At 36.9% G+C, this 25,646-nt stretch overlaps 1 protein-coding gene across 1 annotated transcript; it reads right to left on the reverse strand.

Annotated features, from left to right (window-relative positions):
• Positions 1-16,635: 16,635 nt before the first annotated feature.
• LOC113771556 (putative late blight resistance protein homolog R1A-3) lies at positions 16,636-20,391 on the reverse strand. The gene has a single exon (XM_027316130.1). It carries the CDS (start codon positions 20,389-20,391, stop codon positions 16,636-16,638), a length of 3,756 nt encoding a protein of 1,251 aa, XP_027171931.1.
• Positions 20,392-25,646: the final 5,255 nt, after the last annotated feature.

The raw sequence follows: 25,646 nt of genomic DNA on the forward strand, positions 1-25,646 counted from the left end.
CAGAGATCAATGAATCAATAGTTTTAGTTTAAGCTTTTAGCATAGTTTTAGTTTTCTTTTCTTAGCTCTTTCGCTGGTTGTTCTCCATTAATGGAGGACTAACCTCTTAATTCTAGTCAAGGGGAAAATTGAAGACTTGGTTCAACAATTACTGTGAGATCGAATTTATTTTAATTGTTTCCTCCATTTATTGGTATTCATATGTTTCCTGCTTTTAACTGTTATAGCTCTTGTGTATGATTGATTAGTGCGCAATAATTAATTATTCATATAGGCTATTTTGCTAGATAGGGGTAATTGAATCCGTAATTGTTCGTTATCTCTACCTCAGTAGCAACTGGCGTAATTGGGTTTATGTCAGGGGAGCATATGATCTAGCTTAAACAAACCCTCGTAGCGTGTTTGTTGGTTAGGATTGGGCCTTTCTAATTATTAATGCAATCTAGAAATTAAATTCCACGGTCGTACCTGGGGTTATTTTTGGGTTAGAGAAATAGCTAACGGTCGTACCTTAGCTATCGAGAAATTAAGGAAGGGTTGGTTGTTTATCGCGTGCATGACAACTATAACTAATCTATTACTAAATGTTGGAATTATCTGTGAATCAATGATCAGTGCCTGAACCATTTCTGAAGTATACCCTTGGCTAGAGCTATCTTAATTATTTCTTTTACTTAATTATTTTCTGCAGTTAATTTATTTAGTTAGCATTTAATCCAAAACCCCCCATATCTTGAACTCTAGAAGAAACGAATTATCCCCAGTCCCTGTGGATTCGACCCTACTCACCACTATATACAAAATCTGTATTTTTCTTGAGTAGGTTTTTATTATTGTACAGGTTCGGCACCTGTCATTTATCTAAAAATTCATTTTAGTTGACTTGGTACACCTTAACTCTATATTAAGTGGTAACTCCGATTTTTATTTCAAAAACCTTTTTAAACTGTAATTTAGGTCCAAATCGTCGCATTACAAGTCCCATTTAGGCCCTTTTCCTTTATTCATTTTCTAAAAACAAAACTCATTTTTTCCAAAAAATAAAAAATTCATTTTTCTAAACTCGTTATTTTTTTGAAAAAAATGGGGCGCGACAGTTCTGCTGCTATTAATCCCGCAGGTCCGGCCTTTGAGTAACCTCCTACAATTTCTGACTTGGGCATGCCTTGAGATGAAGGGTCTTCTGAAAATTTGCCTCAAGATATTACTTTTAACACCAACCACCTACAATTCACACAAATATCAAATATGAGCAAAATTTCAATTCTTAGCATCATGAGTAGCCAGAATTAGGATAGAATAATAGTGCAAAATATGCCCAATAATTGCTCTATCAAATAACTTGTCATTGTGCAACTCGTAACAATTGCATCCAACAATTCGATCACCATTGCACCTGGATCGGGCATTGTGTGGGACTGGTATGTATGATCACAACCCTGCAATTCCTTCAGGCATTAAAATTAGTTTACTAACTATAACTTTCTAATTTTTTCTTTCAAAATGCAGAGGAATTATCGGCTTCATGTAACATTTCTATTGACAGGATTGCTCTTGTTTGCCTTCATATTTATCTTCTCATGCAAATCACTACATCAAAAATTGGTGATTCGATTGCTAAGAAATGACCCAGAGACAGTGGCATTGACGTTATTCAGTTTTGTAGCCATGTGTTTTCTTGCTGGCTTTTCTTGTTATCATGTTTATCTAATTGCTATAAACCAGGTTTGCCCTTGATACTTTCATTTATGCCAATAGTACCATCATCACGGTTTATCTCAAAGTTGAATTCATGCATATTTTTCTTGCATGATGGTAGTTCATATATGTCAAATATATTAATTAACAAGCAATTCATTTCTTATTTAGTCATATTATATCTTGCTACTATTGAGTACTGAATCTACTATTAGGTATATTTGCTACTTTTTTTAAAACAGCACTGAATTCTTGGTACAACTTTGGCATATAAACATAGGTCAGTCTAAATAGTTGCTTAAACAAATTATGATGCAATTTCTATATTATGCCTTGTGCAGACATCTCATGAGCATTTTCACCAAAAATATGTGAATTCTAGAAACCCCTATGACAAAGGAATCCTAAACAACATTAAGGAGGTCCTACTTGCTTCACAACCACCCTTTAGAGTCAACTTTCGAGGAGATGTGGAGCTTGGATGGTTTGGTGGCTTAAGTGATATTGGCATCAAATGATTTTATTGCATATTTAGTACGTTTGCTAGATGATTTCTTTGTTTTCTTCAATTTACTAGTCCCATTTAGAATTACATTGTACCATGTTTTGGTAGCTGAATTTCTGGTCTTAGATTGATTACAAGATGGACATGGATAGCATAGGTTATGAACCTTTTTAATTAGTGACTACATAATCATACTTCCTCATTGTTTCAAACATTTTACTGCTTTTGGCGCTAGCTAAACTTTGCTTATGTAAGTTTTTCGAGTTTGATTACTTTAATTTTGTCATCAGCATACCACAATTCAGAGGAAATGCATCGCTATTTATTATGTTAAATTAAGATGAAAATGTTTTGAATCTTCAACCTAGGTATTTATGTATATTTTTAAATTATAAATTGGTAGTTTGCGTCTAACATACTCAGCATTGATAGCACAAAGGCATTTTGAATTGGATTTTTGTATTCTGTTGACAGGTTATCAGCCTGTGCAATAATAAAACCTGCTCAAACTAAAAGTTATTTCTGTAGATATCGGTGAGCAGTGTCGAATCCATAGGGACTGGGAATAATTGTTTCTTTTCAAATTCACAGTGACAAGGGGGTGTTTTTATATCAGAGGTGACAATTTAAGCAATTCAACTAAAAGTAAAATAATAAAAATAAAACAGCCAACTAGAAATTAAATAACAATTTACTAAAATCAAATGAGTGATAATTAAGGATCTAGCCAAGAAATAACTTCAGCAATAGTTTACCTAATTGATCATCGATGCACAAGCAATTCCAATTATTTATTAATAAATAGGTTATAAGTGCCAAACAAGCGATGACAGTCAACCCCTCCTTACTGTGTCGGTGATTAAGGTACGCCCGTTAACCACTACTCTAATTGAGAAATAACCTTAGGTACGCCCGTAAGATTTAATTCCCCAATTGCCTTACATATTAGAGGAGCCCTATTCTAACCAAATAACGCACTACCAGGGTTATTTCAGATTAGTCCGCGTATCCCCCTGACACGAATTTAATCGTGCCAATTGTCACTATTTCAAGGCAATTAAACAATGATAGGGTGTTAATTGTTGGTTATTTTATTGTTAATTTCCCCCTTTATCCTTGCCAAATATTGTTTTAATTATTAATATTTACTTATATTTGGTATTGGACTCAATTTCAGGAAGTGGAACAGAAAAGTACAAAATAGGAGGGACTTTCGTGAGACAATGGAGACTTCAAACAACCGGGCTCGCATGGTGCTACAAAGGGATTGCATGTCCTTTGCTGATTAGGAGATTGGAGTACGAAGGTCAATAGGAAACAATAAGGGAATTGGGCAGAGTTTGACTTCTGGTAACCTTGCACTCAATTCGGCGAGGACCACGGAGTATGAAGCATTAGTCATGTTGGGCTTTTAAGAAGAAAGAAACGTATAGAGGCTGGAAACAAGGAGTAATTCGGCAGCCTTGTTACTAATTTGTGGGGACCACGGAGAAAAGTTAGGCAATTGTTTTAGAATAGGGAACTTCGTTCTTTTGGGTTTGGTCCAACTCTTTCGTTTATTTATTTTGCCCTTTTTCCGTTTCTTCGGGGGACAGCTTTTAGCATAGTTTAGTTTTATTCTTTCTTGGTTCCTTTGATGGCCTGGATCTCAATTAAATGACGTGGAGATTTTCTCATGAGGCGTGGCTAAGTTTTTCTAGTCAAGGGGACAACTGACGATTTGGTTCGACAATTACTGTGAGATCGAATCTGTTTTAATTATTTTCTTCATTTATTGGTATTTATATGTTCCCTGATTTTAATTGCTATGGCCTTGTGTATGATTGATTAGTGCGCAATAATTAATTATTCATATAGATTATTTTTGCTAAATAGGGGTAATTGAATCCGTAATTGTTCGTTATCTCTACCTCAGTAGCAACTGGCGTAATTGGGTTTATGTCAGGGGAGCATACGATCTAGCTTAAACAAACCCTCGTAGCGTGCTTGTTGGTTAGGATTGGGCCTTTTTAATTATTAATGCAATCTAGAAATTAAATCCTACGGTCGTACCTAGGGTTGTTTTTGGGTTAGAGAAATAGCTAACGGTCGTACCTTAGCTATCGAGAAATTAAGGAAGGGTTGGTTGTTTATCGCGTGCATGACAACTATAACTAATCTATTACTAAATGTTGGAATTATTTCTGCATCAATGATCAGTGCATGAACCATTTCTGAAGTGTATCCTTGGCTAGAGCTCCTCTTAATTATTTCTTTGAATTAATTACTTCATGTATTTAATTTGTTTAATTAGCATTTAATCCAAAACCCCCCATACTTTGGATTCTAGAAGAAAACGAATTATCTCCAGTCCCTGTGGATTCGACCCTACTCACCGCTTTATACAAAATCTGTATTTTTCTCGAGTAGGTATTTATTATTGTACAGGTTCGGCACCTGTCAATTTTTGGCGCCGTTGCCGGGGACTGGTGCCAGATTAATTTGTTTCTTTTTTAGTTCATCTTGTTTTTATTTTTTTTATTTATTTTTCTCTTATTTTATTATTATTATTACTTTTTTTATAGTTGATGGCTTCTAACACTCCGTATTTTGGTGATAGACTGGATTTTGTTTCCAGGGAAGGCAATGAGGCTAGTTTTTTTTGCTAAGTCTGCATATGCAGAGGCACTAAACTCTATTAGAGAAAGAATGGCTGCTGCAACCTGTGAAATTTGTTATGCCAGGGATCATTCAACCGGTATGTGCCCCGAATATCAAGATAATCTAAGTGTCCCACTCAATAATTATGGAGATTTTTCACCCTGGTCTCAAACGTGGTATAACTCTTGTTGATCTTGATCCCTATCTTTTGATGTTTACAAAACAAATGGATGATACTAATATTTCTTCAAGATATATTTTCAGTTATGAAATTATTTGATTCCATAAACAAGTGCAATTGGAAGAAGACAAAGTATGCTGAAGCTGTCGGACGCTCAAAAAGACTGCATCGGACGTCCGACAACCATTGAGTATCTTCGGACGCAGAAAACCAGCCTATCGGACGTCCGAAAGAATTGAAGAAAATTTCTCAAACTCACTGCCTGCTGTCGGAGGCATAAAACAGTGCTATCGGACGTCCGACACTACCAACGGCTAGTTGACTGTTCAGCTACTTTCTATCCGTTGGAAGCTTTAATGAGGCTCTTTCTTGGTCCTATATAAATAGTGGTTGGTCAGATATTTCAAACAACTTTGGCACACTGAAGATACAAAAGATCTAGAGAGATTTTAGTGAGAAAATACTCCAAAAAGAATATTTGTAGTCTTAGTGGTGTGAGGTTCATTGTAAGCTTTTCATTTGTGAGTGAATCTTTCATGAGTGTAGCTCTGTGAGGGTTGTCCTGAGGGATAGTAAAACGTCTTGGCTTGACCGAGTGCTGCTTGGGGCAAGGTGGAGGTGAACCTTCCTTTGTACACAAGAGTGATTGTAATTCATCAACTTGAAGTAGCTTGTTTCAATTAATCTACAAGCTCAAGAGGAGTTGGGTAGTTAATTGGTTTGCAATCCTTTCCTTTTTATTTACTTATTGTTTCGTTTATGATCTTTGCATTGGTTGTTTTGGGCCTTACAATTGGTATCAGAGCTTGGTCTCCTAGAGATTAAGCTCAATCGGCTTTGGAGTAAAGATGACAACCAATAATGCTATGTTTTTTGAAGGACATTCTGTTATTAGACCACCTGTGTTTAATGGATCAAATTATATGAGTTGGAAAGAAAGAATGATTATCTTTTTGCAATCTATTGATATCGAATTGTGGTTTATTATTAGTGAAGGTCCATATGATGCCTCTCTTATAGATGAAAATACTCATGCATCTAGACCGAAAACAAGAAGTGAACTGACTGCTGTGGATAGAGCTCATCTCACCTTAAATGCAAAAGCCATGAATGTGTTATATTGTGCATTAGACTCAAATGAATCTATTAGAGTCAAGGGTTGCAAGTCAGCTAAAGAAATTTGGGACAAACTGAAAGAAATTCATGAAGGTAGTGAGAATGTTAGAGAACAAAAGAAGTCCATTCTAGTTACAAAGTATGAATCTTTCAAGATGGAACCTCATGAAAATGTTGATCAAATGTATTGTAGATTCAATGATCTCATTAAAGATTTAGAGGTGCTGGAAAAAGAATATTCTCTTGGTGAGAAAAATAGAAAAATCCTGAATGCCTTGTCCAATGATTGGAAAAATAAAGTGACTGCTATTGAGGAGGCTAGAGATTTGAATACTATGCCTATTGAATCTCTTATTAATTCTCTTACCTCTTATGAGCTGAAACTTAAGACTAAGGTGCAAGAGGAAGAGGATGCAAAAGTGCGAAAGAATATTGCTCTAAAAGCCTCACAAGATGAAGATGATTCTGCCTCCCTAGATGAAGAAGATGTGGAAGGTGATGACAATGATATCGCTCTCATCACAAAAAGTTTTAAACGAATACTCAACAAGAGGAGATTCAGAAATGGTGGACCTAGCAATTCATTCCCAAATCAGTTCAACAACTCGAGAAACAAAGGGAAGCTAGAGTTCAACAAAAAGCAAACTGATCAGTGCTTTGAATGCGGCCAACCTGGACACTATGCAAGTGACTGTCCAGTGATGAAGAAGAAAGAAGGAAGAAAACCAAGAATAAACAAATTTCAATTCACATGGAATGAATGCAATTCCGATGGTGAAATTGAAGAGGAAGATCAATCTGCTCAATTGGCTTTCATGGCCATTGGAGATGATGAGGTAACATCTTCTAGCTCTCAATTTGAAAGTGATGATGAAAATGATGATGATCTTGAATCTTTCATTATAAAATTGCATGATAGTTTGAAAGAATCTTATATTAGAAACAAGGAGTTAAAACAGAAAATTAGTTTTTTGCTTCGAGATAATGCAAATCTTTTTCAACAAAACAAAAAGTTGAAAACTGAAAATGATTACTTCAGAAAAAATGAGACTGCTTTACACTTGGATCTTGATAGAAAAACAAGTTTTTGTGAAATGTTCAAAAGGGAACAAGATGATTTGAAAAGAAGAATGGATGATTTAAATGAGTTGCTTCAACATAAAAAACAGGACTGTTTTCAAAGTAATAAATCTAAACCTCATTTTAAGATAAATTCTGCTGCAAATGAGTTTGTTATCCATAGGAGAAGACAAGTAAGATTTATTAAACCTGTTCATATAAATAATTCCCTGATTATGTGTAATTTCTGTTGTCAAAAAGGTCACATGAAAAGTGATTGCTATGTGAGAAAGAATATAAAAAAAGGCATGAAATACATGTGGATAGTTAGACATGATGCTAACTTTAACAAGTAGGAGATTTTGTTAATCACTGCAGTGATTCTTGTTCACAATATTCTTCTTTTGATATTTCTGATATTTTGATTTGAGTTTTCGCTGATATTTTTGAATACTACTGAATCTATATGATGTCAAAAAGGGAGAGAAAAGAACTATTCTGATCTAACGATGATTTGCTAATTTCTCTGTAATAAGTTGGTATGTTGGTATTGCTGAATTCTGCTATCATTTCTCTGTTTTTGTTTGAAATATTGGATTTTCTGTTATTGTTGTTGGATTATGGTTGCTGGTTATTACTCTCATCTTATGATGACAAAAAGGGGGAGAGATGGATGCAATGTGTAAGGGGGAGTTATTATGAGATTATGAGTTTGGCTCTTAAAAGTTTTGATTGCAATGATTGAGGGGGAGCTTATACTTATTTTTGTTTCTTTCCATCCATTGTTTTGTCATCATCAAAAAGGGGGAGATTGTTGATCTTGATCCCTATCTTTTGATGTTTACAAAACAAATGGATGATACTAATATTTCTTCAAGATATATTTTCAGTTATGAAATTATTTGATTCCATGAACAAGTGCAATTGGAAGAAGACAAAGTATGCTGAAGCTGTCGGACGCTCAAAAAGACTGCATCGGACGTCCGACAACCATTGAGTATCTTCGGACGCAGAAAACCAGCCTATCGGTCGTCCGAAAGAATTGAAGAAAAAGTCTTAAACTCTCTGCCTGCTGTCGGACGCATAAAACAGAGCTATCGGACGTCCGACACTGCCAACGGCTAGTTGACTGTTCAGCTACTTTCTATCCGTTGGAAGCATTAATGAGGCACTTTCTTGGTCCTATATAAATAGTGGTTGGTCAGACACTTCAAACAACTTTGGCACACTGAAGATACAAAAGATCTAGAGAGATTTTAGTGAGAAAATACTCCAAAAAGAATATTTGTAGTCTTAGTGGTGTGAGGTTCATTGTAAGCTTTTCATTTGTGAGTGAATCTTTCATGAGTGTAGCTCTGTGAGGGTTGTCCTGAGGGATAGTAAAACGTCCTGGCTTGACCGAGTGCTGCTTGGGGCAAGGAGGAGGTGAACCTTCCTTTGTACACAAGAGTGATTGTAATTCATCAACTTGAAGTAGCTTGTTTCAATTAATCTACAAGCTCAAGAGGAGTTGGGTAGTTAATTGGTTTGCAATCCTTTCCTTTTTATTTACTTATTGTTTCGTTTATGATCTTTGCATTGGTTGTTTTGGGCCTTACAACTCTAATCCAAACGGGTATGATCAAGGATGGTGGGATAACTCCAATTATAATTATACAACGGGGCCAATGAATTTTCAGCAGTATGAGTCTCAAGAATCGTCATCTATGTCAGGTATGTCTCTTGAAAAATAGTTGAACCAATAGCTACTAATACATACCAATTCCAACAGGAGACACAAATGAGGAATGAGATGATGAAGGATGCAATGAGTTATCTGGCAGATCAACTATGTCTATTGACATCCAGAATAAATCGATTGGCTTCTCAAATGGAAGAATTGCCCTCGAAAACCATTGTTGATCTAGAAGAAAATGAGAGTGCAATTTGCTTGACTAATGATGAGGAGATGCAAGAGTGTCAAAATGAGAAATCTACAGATGCAGTTGAAAAAGAAGCCGAAAAGGAAGAAATGGAACCCCGACCGCAACCCATTCAAGTGAAAGAATCCAGTGAAGAATCATCAAATGTGGTGACACCACCTCCATTCCCTAACCCGCATTTTCTTAACTCTTACTCCATGATTTCTGTTAATGAGATTGATTTTGTTATACCGGAAGTTTTTGAGTCTCATGGCAGAAATAAGTTAAGAGTAGCGATGGTCAAATATCTTGAACCGTTGAGTGCTCTTGATGGAGGAGTGGATGAAGAATTGAGATCACTGCTTGATTATTTGGCGCCATCAACTAGTCCATGGAAGATTGTAGCTCGTGTGTTCAAAAATTACTCCATCTATGAGGGTTACCAGGATCACATTGAAGATGAAGAATTGAAGCGAGCCACAAGATTTTATCCTCCATGAGCAAAACATGATAATGTCTAGCCAAAAACATTAAAGAAAGGCGCTTTTTGGGAGGCAACCCAATTGTTAATTTTATTGTTTTAGTGCTTAATTATTTAATTATGTCGTTTCTCACGTGAGTACTAGTCACTCTTGATGTTTTCTAACTCTGATCAGGATAGGTAATCTTGGCGTGCCCACGCGAGGAGGGCACGTGTTAAAGTGCGTAAGGTAACTCTCGAAGTCAGTGGATGCTCTCTAATCTTGGCGTGCCCACGCCATGTTTGACGACCCAAAAACAAAGGAAATAAATTTTCATTTTCAAAAAAAAAAAATTTAAAAATTTTGTTTTTTTAATAAAAGTAATTTCCTTTCTCATTTTCAGTTTTGGTATTCAAAAATCGAATTTTCCAATCTCAATTCAATTTAAAAAAAAAATTCCAAAAAAAAAATAAATTTTTTTCTTTCTTCTTCTTTTCTTTCTTTCTTCTTCCCTATTTCCCTTTCCCTTCTCTTTGTCCGCCGCTACACACGCCACACCACAAACCTCTTTCTCCACCGCACGAGTCTTCTCCCCTCCTTTCCCTCTGCAACCTCGCGCACCACCAGCTCTCCGCGCAGCGAAGCTGCTGCCTTCCACAGCTCGCCGCAGCTCCTACTGAGCTCGTGCGCCACCGGCAGCCGCGGAGCTGCTCGCCGCGCGCCACCATTGCTGCTCCTTCCACTACTGTCGGCCATCTCCTCCACTTCACCCACTACCGTCGAGCTCCCCCTGCCCAGCCACGCACCACCACGCAACCTCCTCCAGTTCACCACCCTCTCGGCCACCTCAGCTCACGCTCCACCAAAGCCACAAGCAGCCACGCGCATCTCCCGTTCTCCTCCATTGCCGCACGTCATCACCTGTCAAAATTGTCAAAATTGACAGGTGAGGTATTGTAATTTCTTCCCCGATTAGCATAAATTTCTGGAATTTGTGTTTGGGTTTCTGATGAATAGAAGAAGGTGTTGTTTTGGGCAATTTCTAGGGTAAAATTGTGGACGGAATTGGGTTTAATTGCTGCCATACGTGGGAATATTTCCTGATATTTATTGAGTTGCTGCTGTTTGATTTAAATCCTTCCTGTGTGTACACCAGTGGTACTGGTTGTGGTGTTGACTAAAATTTCTTAATCCTTTATGCTTGACTGCCTACTTGATTCTTGGGTTTTAGTGCTTAAATTGTTTCTCAAATTCTAAATGGTGGTTGCTAGAATTGCCAGTTGCTTGGCTCAATTGCTAATTTTGGTCGGTTGAATTGGGTAATTAAATGTCCAATTGGTGACATTTGTTGAGTTTCACTTGCTCCAATTGGTTGAATTCATTGCTCTGTTGGGGTCCCTGTTGGTATCACTTGAGTTCTGCTCTGTTAGTTTCTGTACCGTGCCCCTTGATCTTATTTTGACTGAATTGGAGACCCAGTGCATATTCATTCAATTTGCTGTGTTGTTGGGATATTTGTCTAGTCTTTGGGTGGCTAACTTGCACATGTTGTTGATTGGGTTGGCCGTTTGAGTTGTTTTATTTTTTGTGGAGTGCACTAGTGGTGTTGATTGGAGTATTCAGCCTACAGTTGTGGATTTTATTTGGTTGGCTGCCTGTTTGATTGCTAAATAACGAACCTTGTGATTCAGTTATTGTCCGACTTTTGAACTACTATTGCTGGCGTTGCCCATTTCTTGGGTCATTAGCTAATTTTAGTTATGTCTAATTGCTGAAATTTGTTGATTGTGTCCAATTGGGCACTATTTGGGTCTAATTGCTGTGTTTGGGAGTCTTCTGGCAAGAGATTTCAATTACTTCATTTATTGGAGCACTTGCTGCGATTCTGGGCTACATTGACCCTGCTTTTAACTAACATTGGAACCACCAAGACTGGAGATTCAAGTGGCCCACGTTGGTGTCAACTTGCATTACCTGGAGCAGAATTTGGCAGTACTTGTACACCATGCGGGTCTTGCTCTTCAATTCTTGCCTGACCCGCCCCTGTTTTGACGACTTCAGGGAAGTGCCGTTGCCCTTCTCCATCCTTTTGCTGTTAGATTATCACATTGGGGACAATGTGTCATTTAGGTGTGGGGGGGAGATCAGTTTGGGGTGCTAGTATTTTTGTTTTTAGTTTCTAGGGGCTTTTCCTTTATTTTTAGTTAGTTTTTGCCTATCTTTCATTTATTTTCTTTTCTTTTTTCTAGTGGTCAGTCCTTAAATGAATACCAAGTTTTGATGCTGGATTGTTGTCTCTAATTATGTTATTGCCAAGTTTTAGTAATAAAAATATATCAAGTTGATGTGGTTGAGTTCAGGAACATCTCTTTGGTGAATATCACTAATTGCTTAACTTTTCCAATTTTTGGTTAACTTTTCTAGGCATAGGGAATGATTGTTGGCATTCTTCATGTGAATTGGTCCAGTTATTAATTTTAGTTCTCCATATTTGGAAATTTGAGGCTGGCTGCTGTTATTTTGTGTCATTTTTAGTTATTGTGTTATATGGTTGTAAATAATAGTTGACTGTACTCCGCTAGTGGTTACTACTGAGTAACCGGGGATCTTCACCTAAAGTGTGTCAAAAGGCTCTAAATGGCTAGAGACTAAGTCTTTTGCTATTTCCAAAAAAAAAAAAAAAAACAAGTAAAGTTTGTGTTAGTATTTAAAAAAAAAAAAGAAAGTCAGCTTGCCTATTTGTGATCTTAATGTCGAGATTTTGGTTAATAGATGGACCATTTGCTGATAAATATGAGCAACCATTCCTTTTCCTTAGATTAGTTTACTTTAAATTGGAGGAGTCAGCGGTTTGAAAGCTAACCGAGGTGATATTTCTTGGATTTTGACCATTGAGACTTGATATATGTTTTCATGGTCCCTTGGCAATATGGTAGATGGAGCAATACCCATTTTCAAATATTGGTGTTGTTTGTCGTCTCCATGCTTGAGGGCAAGCATGATTTAGGTGTGGGGGGAATTGATAGGGTGTTAATTGTTGGTTATTTTATTGTTAATTTCCCCCTTTATCCTTGCCAAATATTGTTTTAATTATTAATATTTACTTATATTTGGTATTGGACTCAATTTCAGGGAGTGGAACAGAAAAGTACAAAATAGGAGGACTTTCGTGAGACAATGAAGACTTCAAACAACCGGATCCACATGGTGCTACAAAGGGATTGCATGTCCTTTGCTGATTAGGAGATTGGAGTACGAAGGTCAATAGGAAACAATAAGGGAATTGGGCAGAGTTTGACTTCTGGTAACCTTGCACTCAATTCGGTGGGGACCACGGAGTATGAAGCATTAGTCATGTTGGGCTTTTAAGAAGAAAGAAACGTACAGAGGCTGGAAACAAGGAGTAATTCGGCAGCCTTGTTACTAATTTGTGGGGACTACGGAGAAAAGTTAGGCAATTGTTTTAGAATAGGGAACTTCGTTCCTTTGGGTTTGGTCCAACTCTTTCGTTTATTTATTTTGCCCTTTTTCCGTTTCTTCGGGGGACAGCTTTTAGCATAGTTTAGTTTTATTCTTTCTTGGTTCCTTTGATGGCCTGGACCTCAATTAAATGACGTGGAGATTTTCTCATGAGGCGTGGCTAAGTTTTTCTAGTCAAGGGGACAACTGACGATTTGGTTCAACAATTACTGTGAGATCGAATCTGTTTTAATTATTTTCTTCATTTATTGGTATTTATATGTTCCCTGATTTTAATTGCTATGGCCTTGTGTATGATTGATTAGTGCGCAATAATTAATTATTCATATAGGTTATTTTTGCTAAATAGGGGTAATTGAATCCGTAATTGTTCGTTATCTCTACCTCAGTAGCAACTGGCGTAATTGGGTTTATGTCAGGGGAGCATACGATCTAGCTTAAACAAACCCTCGTAGCGTGTTTGTTGGTTAGGATTGGGCCTTTCTAATTATTAATGCAATCTAGAAATTAAATCCTACGGTCGTACCTAGGGTTGTTTTTGGGTTAGAGAAATAGCTAACGGTCGTACCTTAGCTATCGAGAAATTAAGGAAGGGTTGGTTGTTTATCGCGTGCATGACAACTATAATTAATCTATTACTAAATGTTGGAATTATTTCTGCATCAATGATCAGTGCATGAACCATTTCTGAAGTGTACCCTTGGCTAGAGCTCCTCTTAATTATTTCTTTGAATTAATTACTTCCTGTATTTAATTTGTTTAATTAGCATTTAATCCAAAACCCCCCATACTTTGGATTCTAGAAGAAACGAATTATCCTCAGTCCCTGTGGATTCGACTCTACTCACCGCTATATACAAAATCTGTATTTTTCTCGAGTAGATATTTATTATTGTACAGGTTCGGCAATTATTTCAGATTAGTCCGCGTATCCCCCTGACACGAATTTAATCGTGCCAATTGTCACTATATCAAGGCAATTAAACAATTACGGATTTAATGCCTTAATTGACAATAGATTATCAAGTTAACTAATTATCCGGATCCAAGACAATCAATTAATTAAATAATCATGAACACTGCAATCAAGGGATATGCGAATACCAATAAATAAAAGAAAAAGATAAAATTAAATCAATCTCATAAATTTAGGTGAACCAAAGCCTCCGTTGCTCTTGACTAGAGTGGAGAAATTAGTTCATGTTTAATGAGAACAAAACATACGAAACTGAAGCAAAAGTTGCGGCCATCTTCTGTGTTTGGGAGAAAAGCCACGGGAAAATCATTCAATTGTACCTAATTGCTCTTGACATCCCAGGAGACAAAAACTACTAAGAAGCCTCCAAGGAAAACATTAAAAACTAAGCTTCAGTAGTGCCCAAAAGAAATGTCAAAGCTGAAACTACTAAGCAGTGCTGCCATGCGTGAGAAAGAAAAACCAAAGGAACACTAAGCTAATGGAGATAATGATCCCCCGCTACTCAATCCAATTCCTATCTAATGGTCTTCCTTTGTGCGGCGGCTCTCAGGGAAAAGAAGACTTCAGCCAAATGACCAAAAAGGGCTTGCGTCTCTTTGTTCCAAAAATGTCCCTGCAAGCCTTCTATTTGAATTCTTACCCGATGACTGTCAAATTGGCATTGATTGTGGTGTTTTCGATCTACTTCCTGAAATAACTGCAAATTATGAAAAGTGAGTAGAATCCAATAATAAATCCACATCAGGTCAAGTAATAAGGAAAATTAATAATAAAATAAATGATAAAATCGCACCCTAGCATCTGTCGAGTAATCATTTTACAAATATTGAAGTAGTTCTTTGCCATCCAAATTCTTTGAAACTACCAGAATAAATCTATTATTTGCACAACTTTTTGTTTATTGTTTGGTAGATCACTTGCAAAGCTGTTTTCAATGCAATACAGTCGTGAAAAAACTTTATGGCTTCATATGGATTTACAAATTTAATGAAGGATTTGAAATTCACCCAAATCACTTTAGTTATTTGGATTGATTAAGAAGCATTTGACTTTGTAATTCACCAATATTAAAATATATATTAAATATTAGAATAATTGGTGATTTATAAATTTAAATATTTTTTAAATAATCTAAACAAATACAGGGATTTAAGAGAATTTCAAATTATTAGTCAAATTTTTGAACCCAAACACAGCATGAGAGAATGTACAGGGGTGAGGTAAACTGTTTTTTATGTTTTTGGATACTATAAAATCGCTTTTAGCAACTCCCTCATGTAATGTGTTTCACTTGTAGAGCCACAATAAAAGTATACAGGGGTGAGGTAGAGATAATAAGTAGATTTTTTGCAAATTAAAATATATAGTTGCGGCTCCAAAATATTCAAATTTAAAGGGCTTTTTGAAAATTTTTAGAATTTTAAGGATGAACAAGAGAATTATCTAAATCTTTGGATAAGAGTATCTGGACTTGGAGGAGCCCTTCCAGGTCCATCTTTCGTGCCCATCATTTCCCCTGAAACTATATAAGTTGGGGGTGGCCTTAAAAATTATGCTAATTATGCTAAAATCTCTTAAGAAAATGTTCCACTTATACCTTGCCTCTACATTTTTCCTGAATGTTACCTATTTTGGGAGGCCTTTTGTATTTTGAAATTATAAAGTACTTTTTAAGATATCAATTTTAGAACAATTTAAAACGTTTGATAAACAATTTTACAAAAAGTTCTTAGGATTGCGACGATGCTCAAGTGAAGTTAGCACAATTAACTCTCTTAACTTGGCTTCTCTTTGATGTAAGGTTCAAAGTTCGAATCTAGAGTCTAGTAGTTGGGAACAGAAAGAATGTAAGGAAGGATGGGAGGGTTTTTTTTTTTAAATTAAAAAAAAAACTTTGGGTTTCATCCTTCATTTTGTACAACAATCAATCTTGGTACGTGCTTGGATCAAAAGTTATTTCGTTGACTACCGGAAATCTCCCAATAGTGTATTATTGTTATTCAAAGTTCAAACCAATAAAGACAAATAAGTTCTTGGAAAATTTGCAAACTCAGTTGTGCGAGCAGAGTACTGCTATTGAAAAATTGCTTTCCACAGAGTATTTGGGGTACGTATATGTCCCAGTACAAGATTCGGTCACAGGAATAACAAGAAATTTGCAAAGAAAACAAGAGCAACTTGATCTTGATTGATGCTCAACAGACACAACATAACCAGTATGTGTACAGAAGTAAAGGATTAAAAAAGAAAAGTAGAATGAAGTGGCTTCCCAACCAAACCAAACACACTTGAGAAGATCAATCATCCATCATGAAGTAAGGATCTTCAGATCAGTGTATTTCCCCTGCTTAATTACTCTTCCTGAATTTCCTCCGATGAACTGGTACGGTTGGGACATTTAGACACCTCAATTATTTCAAGAGTTGATAGATTGTCCAAACAAGAAGGGATCTCCCCCAAAAACTTGCAGCTTTCCAGTACTAATTAAGAAAAAGAAAAAGAACAACTATTAAGAAAAAGAACAACTTGATCTTGATGCTAAACAGATACACATAACCCGTAGCAGTACATAAGTAAAGGACTTAAAAAACTTACTTGAGGAGATCAATCGTCCATTATGAGATAAGGATCTTCAGATCGGTATATCCACTGCTTCTTTGCTCTTCCCGAATTTCCTCCAATGAACTGGTACAGTTGGGACATTTTGACACCTCAATTATTTCAAGGGCAGAACTCTTTCCCAAACAAGAAGGGATCTCCTGCAATGCTCCACAGCGATCCAATACTAGCTTCTGGAGACCAGGAAAATAGTCCTGCTCGTCGTACTCGGAGGAGGCTGTCCACTTCGCAATGTTCAAGGAAGCTAATTTCAAGAAACGAACTTTAGGGAACTTCTCTACTTCCATTTCCCATATTTCCCCCTCAAAGGCTTGTTTGAGTAATTTGAGCACCTCAAGATTGGGTAGATTTCCAATTGCTGCCATTTTGCACCATGGCATGCGAAAATAAGATAGGGTCAATTTTTTAATAGTCAAAGGAAATTGGAAATCTAACTGATATCGGTCACCGGCGTAAATAACGCAACCCAGACTGAGCGATTCCAACTGACTTAGACAATTCATTGCTACATGATATTGAACACCTGGCTTGAGATTGACAGAGCATCTCAGCTTGCGGATATTTGGAAACTTTCTCAACAGTTTGCTGATGTTTTCCTCAGGATCGAGAGACAAACAGGACAAGAAATCTAAGTCAAGCAACTGTGCCGAGTTGTCAAGATTGTCTCTAGGGAAAAAAAAACAATAATGCTTATCGACCTCATCAATTAGCTGTAAATGCCTTAGTTTCTTCAGGTTCCATATGGTATCTGGTAGTGAAACTGAACGATGAGTTGAAGAATTTCGCCAAATCAAAGTTTCCAAGTTCGGGAGATTGCATACTGATGATGGGAGACTGATTTTACCTCGACCTAGAATCGCCAAGTAGCGCAAGTGAACAAGCAGTTCTACCTCTCTAGGAAAGGGGTCGAGTCCAATTTGGCTCAAATCTAACACTCTAACAAGTTTGATGATGTGAAAAATGAATCGGAGGTCAAAACTAATACTGTCTTCATCGTGACTGAATACTAATAGACTGCGTATGGCAGGAGAAAATAACCTCAAGTTGTCAAAGTGCTCGAGCTTAGAATCAATAATGCATAAGCGGCGTGGGTAGCATGGCACAGTGAAAGCAGAGAAGTCATCATACCTACGTACCTGCTGCAAAAGCTTTTCTTCTTTGGCTTTTGTCACACAAAACTCATATAACAAATCGTGAATGCGACAAGCTTTGACCCCATCAATGGATCTTGGTTTCGAAACTATGACCAAGCTTCTGCTAATAAGTTCCATCAGGTAATCATTTCCCACATCCTCTGATCTCTTGAGATGAGTTTTTTGAACAAAACCTTCAGCGACCCATAGAGAAATCAACCTCTTGGTATTGTGTTCACGGTCTTCTGGAAAGGCTCCAAAATAAAGAAAACATGCCTTCAAAGTATCAGGTAAATGTTTGTAACTCAGCTCCAATGTAGCGGTACATTGTTCTGTACTAGAAACATTCCTTGAACTTAAACCTTCCACAGCTTCTTTCCAACCATATCGGTCCATCCTTGAGAGAATTCCGGCAAGAATGACAACCGTAAGAGGTAGTCCTTGACACATTTCCACGACTTGTTGTCGAATTTCGCATAGTTCTGGAGGAGCCAAATCTTGTCCAGGGTATAACTTCAATTTTAGCAAATCCCAGGTCTCATTAGGAGTGAGTTGACGAAGAGAATATGGTTCATGGTCGAGTTTGTCTTGCGGAGCAACACCACGGAGCCGACTTGTCAAGATAACTCTACTTCCATTTCTATCATCAGGGAATGAGGCTTCCAATCCGTTCCATGCATCAATGTCCCATACATCGTCCAAAACAATGAGATATCTATTTTTCAGCAAATGTCTTTTGACTTCAAGAGCCAGATCTTCTTCACCCATCTTAAAAACATCTTCAGGAAGCTTGGATTCAATGCAAGTCAAAATTTCAAATAACAGATTTCTCTTGTGGTATACTTGAGAAACAGTACACCAAGCCCGCTTATGAAAATAGGACGTAACTGAAGAACTATTGTAAACTTTTCTGGCTAAAGTTGTCTTACCTTGTCCTGGCATACCCACAATGGAAACAATTTTCACTTGGCATGATCCATGTCTGAGTCCATTGATTATCGATGCTGTCTCATCCTCGAATCCCACCACCACATCATTGACTATTGGCTTACTTCCTTCTTGTGGCATGTGATTGAATCTCTTCGTTACTTCCTTAACTTTTCCACCAAGTCTTTCGCTATCACAAATCTTCAAGGCCGCAGCTTTAATGATGTTCATTTCTTCTAAAATGGAATGAATGGACATTGAAGAAGAATCTATGATATTTCCAGTAATTAAGGAGTCAATAAGAAACTCTATCCTGTATGCCACCCCAACAATACGATTCCAAATTCCCTGGACCTCCTCATCTTCATTTTGCAGGCCCACAATTTTCCGCAGCAAAGAACGTAAACAAACAAGTTCTTCCTGGACTTTTTGAATTGGATGATCGATCAAAGCAATCGAGCCAGCCTCAGAACTTGTCACATCCATCATCTTTTTTAGAAGGGAATCAACAAAGCCCAGTCCATTGGTCTTAGGAAAATTGAATGATGATGATTCTGGACACTTCTCTGTGATTACTGCATCGATGAGCTTAATTATTTCGGATAACTCAGAACACACGATATCCATATCCTTGGCTTGTATAGCGTCTTTGATTGCATTCAGAGAGAGTGGGGAAATAAAATCTCCTCCATAACATTTCACGACTCGAGTAGGATCTCTTACTTTCTCATCGAACTCCTTTGGCTTCTCCTTCAAAATGTTTCTCAAGGAGTCTAGCCCCTCGTAAAACATTTGTAGTTGACGCAAAATCACAGGACAAGTACCATGCTTTAGTATCTCCCAAAGATTACACAGGAGAGAATGGTAGAAGTCTCTCAATATGTGCTCATCTGTATCTCCGTATGATTGTCTTGATAATTTTGAAGCAATCAGGGCCTGCATACAAGTCTCAAGGACTTGCGGTTCAACAGGAAAACTCTTCTGCGGCAGTTCCGAAATGCTTTCCTTGATATCCTCGGGAGATCCGAAACCCTTCTTAAACTGGAACTTATAAGAGAGGCCTGCTGCATTGATAGCCACAGCTTCAGTGTGAACCAACAAGGGTCCCAATTCTGTGTTTTCAACGTCATGCAGTGTGAGAAAACGGATGAAGTTTTTCATGAACGCCAGCTTCTCTTCAAGGGCTTTAATTAGTCGAACTTGATGTGCCAGCCGACTCTTTGGACGAAAATTCACTAGATTCTCCAGAAGAGAATCCATGAATTCCATAAGGTCATCTTTTCGAACGACCGAATTACTGGACTGCCGTGACGAGGAACCCAAGAAAACGACGTACCATTCGCAAATTTCTTGTTCGAAGGATCCCAAGTCTTTTTCTAAATGATGGACCACTTTCCAAGGCTGATAAGAAGATTGGATCTCCTTTGCCCACTTGGGAATGGCTTCGCCAATCCGAACTGCCAGAGCTTCTAGGCTTGCATGATGATTATTTGCCTGGTTCTTTTTGTTGTCAAATGGTAATTGCACATCATCGTTGCTGTATTTTCTCGCACACAGAAGAAATGTTCTCAGATGTCTTAGCTTGCGTCTCAGGTACTTCTGCGGCCAATTTGGAAATTCTGGATAACCGTTCTCCAGCGCTTGCAGATCATCCAAGGTGGAAGAAATACAAGTGATACTAGTGGAGGCCATCTAATAAAAGGAAGATCAACAAGGGAACCGGAATGTATCGATCTCAATTTAAGAGATAAAACAGTTCTCAAATATGAAAGGAGACGAGAAGATCTGCAAAACCTCAAAAACAAGTGCTCTCCTCTTTTCTGTACGTTGATTGCTAGTGTCCAGAAAGTAAATGACAAATAGTCATTGGATTCTTCTTGGATGATTGAAAGAAAAAAAGACCCCACTGCACTGCGTTATCCATTAGTCCAACTGTTGGAATGGTACAGCATTGACTACGCTCTTAGCAATCATGTCATCAGAACGACCCCACTGCACAACAAGTTAATTGGGAATTATAATTGTGATACATATAAAATAGTATTTATGAAAAAATGTGCTATCCAAACACAATAATTTGTAAAAACTATACGAGTACAATTCGATTTCAGGTATGGTGTTTTCCAATAAATAGAAGTTTTAATGCTTTGGACTATAAGTTTCATTTTTATAATTTCAGTTTATGACCCTTTTATGATAACTAGTAGGAAGTAGGTACCCTTATTTAAGATTAGATCATATTACCTTGGAATTAATTATTAGTATTTCTTCTGATAATTTTGGTGGTTGTTAATTGTACTGGAGTGTTATGTATTGATAATATTATTATGGGTTACTTGTAATCATATTTTGATAAATACACGATTCAGCATTCCTGCGGCTGTCTAACCAATCAAAAAGGGCTCCCTTTAATCATTAAAATCTTGAAACGTTTGGGGCTGTTTACAATTTAGTCAATTGCAAAAACGTTTTGTCATGGTTTGGCGTTTGTTAAACTTTCAATTTTCACACAGCTCATGCACTAGAAAACAGAGGAATCACATATCTCAATCAAAATTAAAAGGGTAAAATATCAAAAATTTCTTGTGGTTTGCTAAATATTTAATTTAATTTTTTCTGATTTAAAAACCTATATCATAACTCCATGTGATTTTAATTAAATTAAAAATTGGACAGAAACCATCCAATCCAAAGCAGAAGAAATGCAAGTAATACTTTAGTGCTGGAGGCCATCTAATCAAAGATTAATAAGAGAACCAGCAGAGATCTCAATTTAGAGATGATGAGACAACGCTCAAATGTAAAAGGAGATAAGAACTGCAAAACCTCACAATCGAGTGCTCTTCTCTTTCTCTGGTCACAGATTGCTAGTATATAGAAAAGAAAGGACAAATAGTAAATGGACATTTCTTGGATTATTTAAAAAATATATATAGAAAACGACTCCATTGCAAGACCCTTAGTCATTAGTCCAAATGTTTGAATAATACAGCATTAATTACGCTCTTAATAATCTTTTAATACATCTAGCAGCACTAATTTCGCAACCGGGTCAATCACACCATACTGCCAAATTATTTTGATTAATCTTGCACGTTATATATAATTGCTTATGTCAATGAAGTAGGACTTTAATTTAATTTTGAGATTAACACCAAGAATTCAATCAACAATCCATTTAATAAACTAGTAAAAGTTCGCGGCACTAATTTCGCAACCGGGTTAATCGCATCATACTGCCAAATCATTTTGATTAGTCTTGCACGTTATTATAATTGCTTATGTCAATGAAGTAGGACTTTAATTTAATTTTGAGATTAACAACAAGAATTCAATCAACAATCCATTTAATAAACTAGCAATAGTTCGCGTAATTTGCACGTGATTATATTAACTCAAATATAACATGTCTTATATTTTTTTTGTGAAATTTGATTGTTTACCTGATAATAAAACATGTCATATTTTCATTAACCAATTATTATTCCAAAGACCATCTAAATATGAACTCTTTGATAAATTATTTTGAATTTATTTTTGAGTTTTCTTTTTTAATTTATGTCGATCTTTTTGGTAAATTATGGATTTAGCTTTGATAAATAATTCCTAATTCGGTTATTTTTCACCAAAGTTGTTGTATACTCACAATATTTTTACCATAAAATCATAATATTATTATTTTTTAAATATTGTACAAAAAATATTGCTAAACAGGAAATATATGCATACATGTCAAGTGAGAGCCTAGTAAATAGAATTCATAATTATTAGTAAAATAAAGACTTTGTGACGGCCCCACTTCTCCCCAAGGCGAACCAAGGGGTATCTGCGGAACGCCTGCCCAACTCTCGGCAGGACTCACGCAAGAAATCTAGCCAAAACCCTTCCGAAGAATAACCTAATCTATTACAATATCGCTTTCCTCCAAAATGGTCAATAACCAAACCACATTAACTTCAGAGATAACAGCATTTCAATATAGCCAATCGTCGACTCTTAAGAACCTTACGCGTTACAACCCAAGTCTAAAGTCATACCATCCCAAACATACAAGTTTATACAACACAAGTACGAACATACAAGCCGAATATCTGAATCAGGGATTGCACTTTTCCAGCTTCAAGTGGCAATTCAAAGCATTAAGTACACCTAGCTTAACGTATCTCCAATCCGATACATGACGTAAGTAACATTAGACATTACAAACCGCAAAGCGAAGTCATAGAATTCATTTACATCCATAAGAAAGTCTAAGTAAATTGTAAAGCTCTCAATTTCCAGAACCTGTCAAGGAAAACAAATATACACGGTGAGCCAATCGCTCGTGAGGCCAAGAACCCACATGCACGCACGTTGTCCACGTAGAACAATAAGGTTCAAGTAATTTACAATTCAAGCGAGGCAAGTAAACAGAAACAATTCAAGGATATAGGAGCTCTCAGGAGCTATTTTCCACTTGCTTCGCCACGGCTCGATCCGATACCCCCTCACAATGACCCTCCGTCATCCGGGTGGGTATTATATCCGTAGAAACTTCCCTTATTACTTCCTCCGGCCAACAATCCACCCTCTCGGATCCGTAACCAAACACGCACGAAAAGGGCGATACTCGTTGAGTATGCCGAACGAGACCTCAAGAGATCAAGTTTTGAATTTTGAACACGCACGAAAAGGGCGATACTCCACGAGTATGCCGAACAAGATCTCAAAAGATCAAGTTATGTTTGTTGTTCCCTTGGCTTATCAAGCTTCTCGACCAAGCCCATGCCGGCTCGAGTTGCAAGATTGGCTAAGAGAATTTGGGCGTCCCCATAAGTCGAGGAGTTTCACTCCACCCGACAACACATCACGCACGACACGCACGGCAAGCACGACACGCACGACAACACAACACGTACACGAAAACGGGTATATTTGAGCCGACGAGATTCACTCAAATCGACTTCGAAAACCAAGTTAATACAAGTAAAGTTCAAGTAAAGGAGAGCGAGTGCGATAAAGTACACACTCGTCCCATCAAGTGATATTCACGTATATAAGCAGGTAAATCAAGTAAACACGACAAGTCATGTACTTGACACTCACAATTCAAGAGTAATTGAGCGAGAGAATCGTTAGTTGTCCTCTCCGGGATTCTCTTCAAGACTAGCTTGAGCACCTGAAGCAATTGACAAGTATTTTTCACTCATAATCACGCATTAATCAAGGAAGGAGTTACACTCATCTAGACTTGTCACTACCTCAAATCAAGAACCTTAACCACTAAAAATAAAGGTTCAAAAGTGAGGTTTTATTAACACAAGAAAAAATAATTTCCTTCATGGAATCAAGTTTAAAGTGACCAATTATCATCAAGAAGGAATAACGGGTTTTCAAAATTCATTTTCTAAGAAATCGGCAAATTTCAGCTTTGCACGTCAAACTTAGAAAAATCAAATATTGTATTCAGTAGGTCTAAAATTGAAAAACTTGGTACCGTTGGAAACTACTTCCAGAGTACCAAAAGTTCCTAGAATACACTTTTCCACGAGTGTAAGTGAAAGGCACTCAAATTTTTGACTCAAAGTTGGTAACTTGAATTACCAAAACAGATTTAAGTTGGTTTTTGGCCAATTTTGGAAATTTGGCAAAATTCACTTGTTTGGAACTAGCTTTTGAAATTTGGTACTCTTTTAGAGTCACAATCCAAGAGTATAACAAAATAAACGGAACGAGGAACGGAGTTTTGAATATTAAGATATGGCAACTCAAAATTACCAAGATTCCCTTGTGAAACATGGGTTTTTTTCAAGCTCGAGTCATGAACTTTGGTAATTTATTTGACCCATGGAACGGTTCTCGGAATAACATCATAATTAGCAGTATAATACTACCATATAAGGGTTGTCCCTCTACCAAATTTCATAGGAAAATATGCACGGGAAGTCACTTAACAAAATCACTCAAGTTTCCAAAATTTTAAGGCAAAGCTGCCTTGAATGTGAAAATTTCCTTTTCTAAACTTTTGATCCAGGAAAATCCTCTAAACATGGTTCATTTGCGTAGAAAAGGTTTAAGGGTCATCCCAGAACAACATTTGTGGTGATTAACACCAAGAGATTTAATTTTGCAGTCTTACACCGAGTCTTTGCATCAAATCTGTTCTAAAAATCAAGGGGTTTTTAAGGGACAGAGCAGGTTTCCTATTTTGACATAGATCACTCAAATTAACAGGAATTTGGCATGTTATGGCGTTGGAAACACATTCATAGGGCTATAATTTCACAGAAGAAATCATTTTGAATTTCGGCACACAACTAGCTCGAATTCGAGCCACAAGTCGCAACCTCAGCATTTTGTTCTTGAAAAACAGAGAAACAGGATAGTCATCTTTAAATTATTGGTTCGGCTCACATGCATGGAACCAGAACATACATTTTATACCGTTGGAAAGGCTGGGATATTTAGTTTCAAATGCCACTGACGGCACTCGATTTTGACATCGGAGCACAGAGTTATGGCCGAAATACGAAAACTGGTCAGAGCATTACGGAAACAGTTCCAGGTTTACTAACTTTGTGAAATCATTTTATTTGACCTACCAAATCTCAATATTTTTCAATGAAACTTTGTACACCACATATTCAACATATAAACATAATATACGAGTCATGAAACCCTCAAAATTCTACAAAAAGGGGTGCGATTAAAACAGGGAAAAACTGAACATTTTTGAACTATGCCTCACTTGAAGTCTAGACTAGCTAGGTATCATTAATCTATTTATTTAGACACTAAACTAGCATTATATCCATCATTAATCATTTTATCAGCCATCAATCCAAGGGTGGGAGTTCATAGAGCCCACCATCAAAATTTTCCAACATGAAATAAAACAAATAACCTGTAATTTTGGCGAATAATTCCACCACAATAAATCTGTCATTGACTAAATAGGATTTCCAGCA

Source organism: Coffea eugenioides, chromosome 5 (assembly GCF_003713205.1).
Source record: "Coffea eugenioides isolate CCC68of chromosome 5, Ceug_1.0, whole genome shotgun sequence".
Lineage (NCBI taxonomy): Eukaryota > Viridiplantae > Streptophyta > Magnoliopsida > Gentianales > Rubiaceae > Coffea > Coffea eugenioides.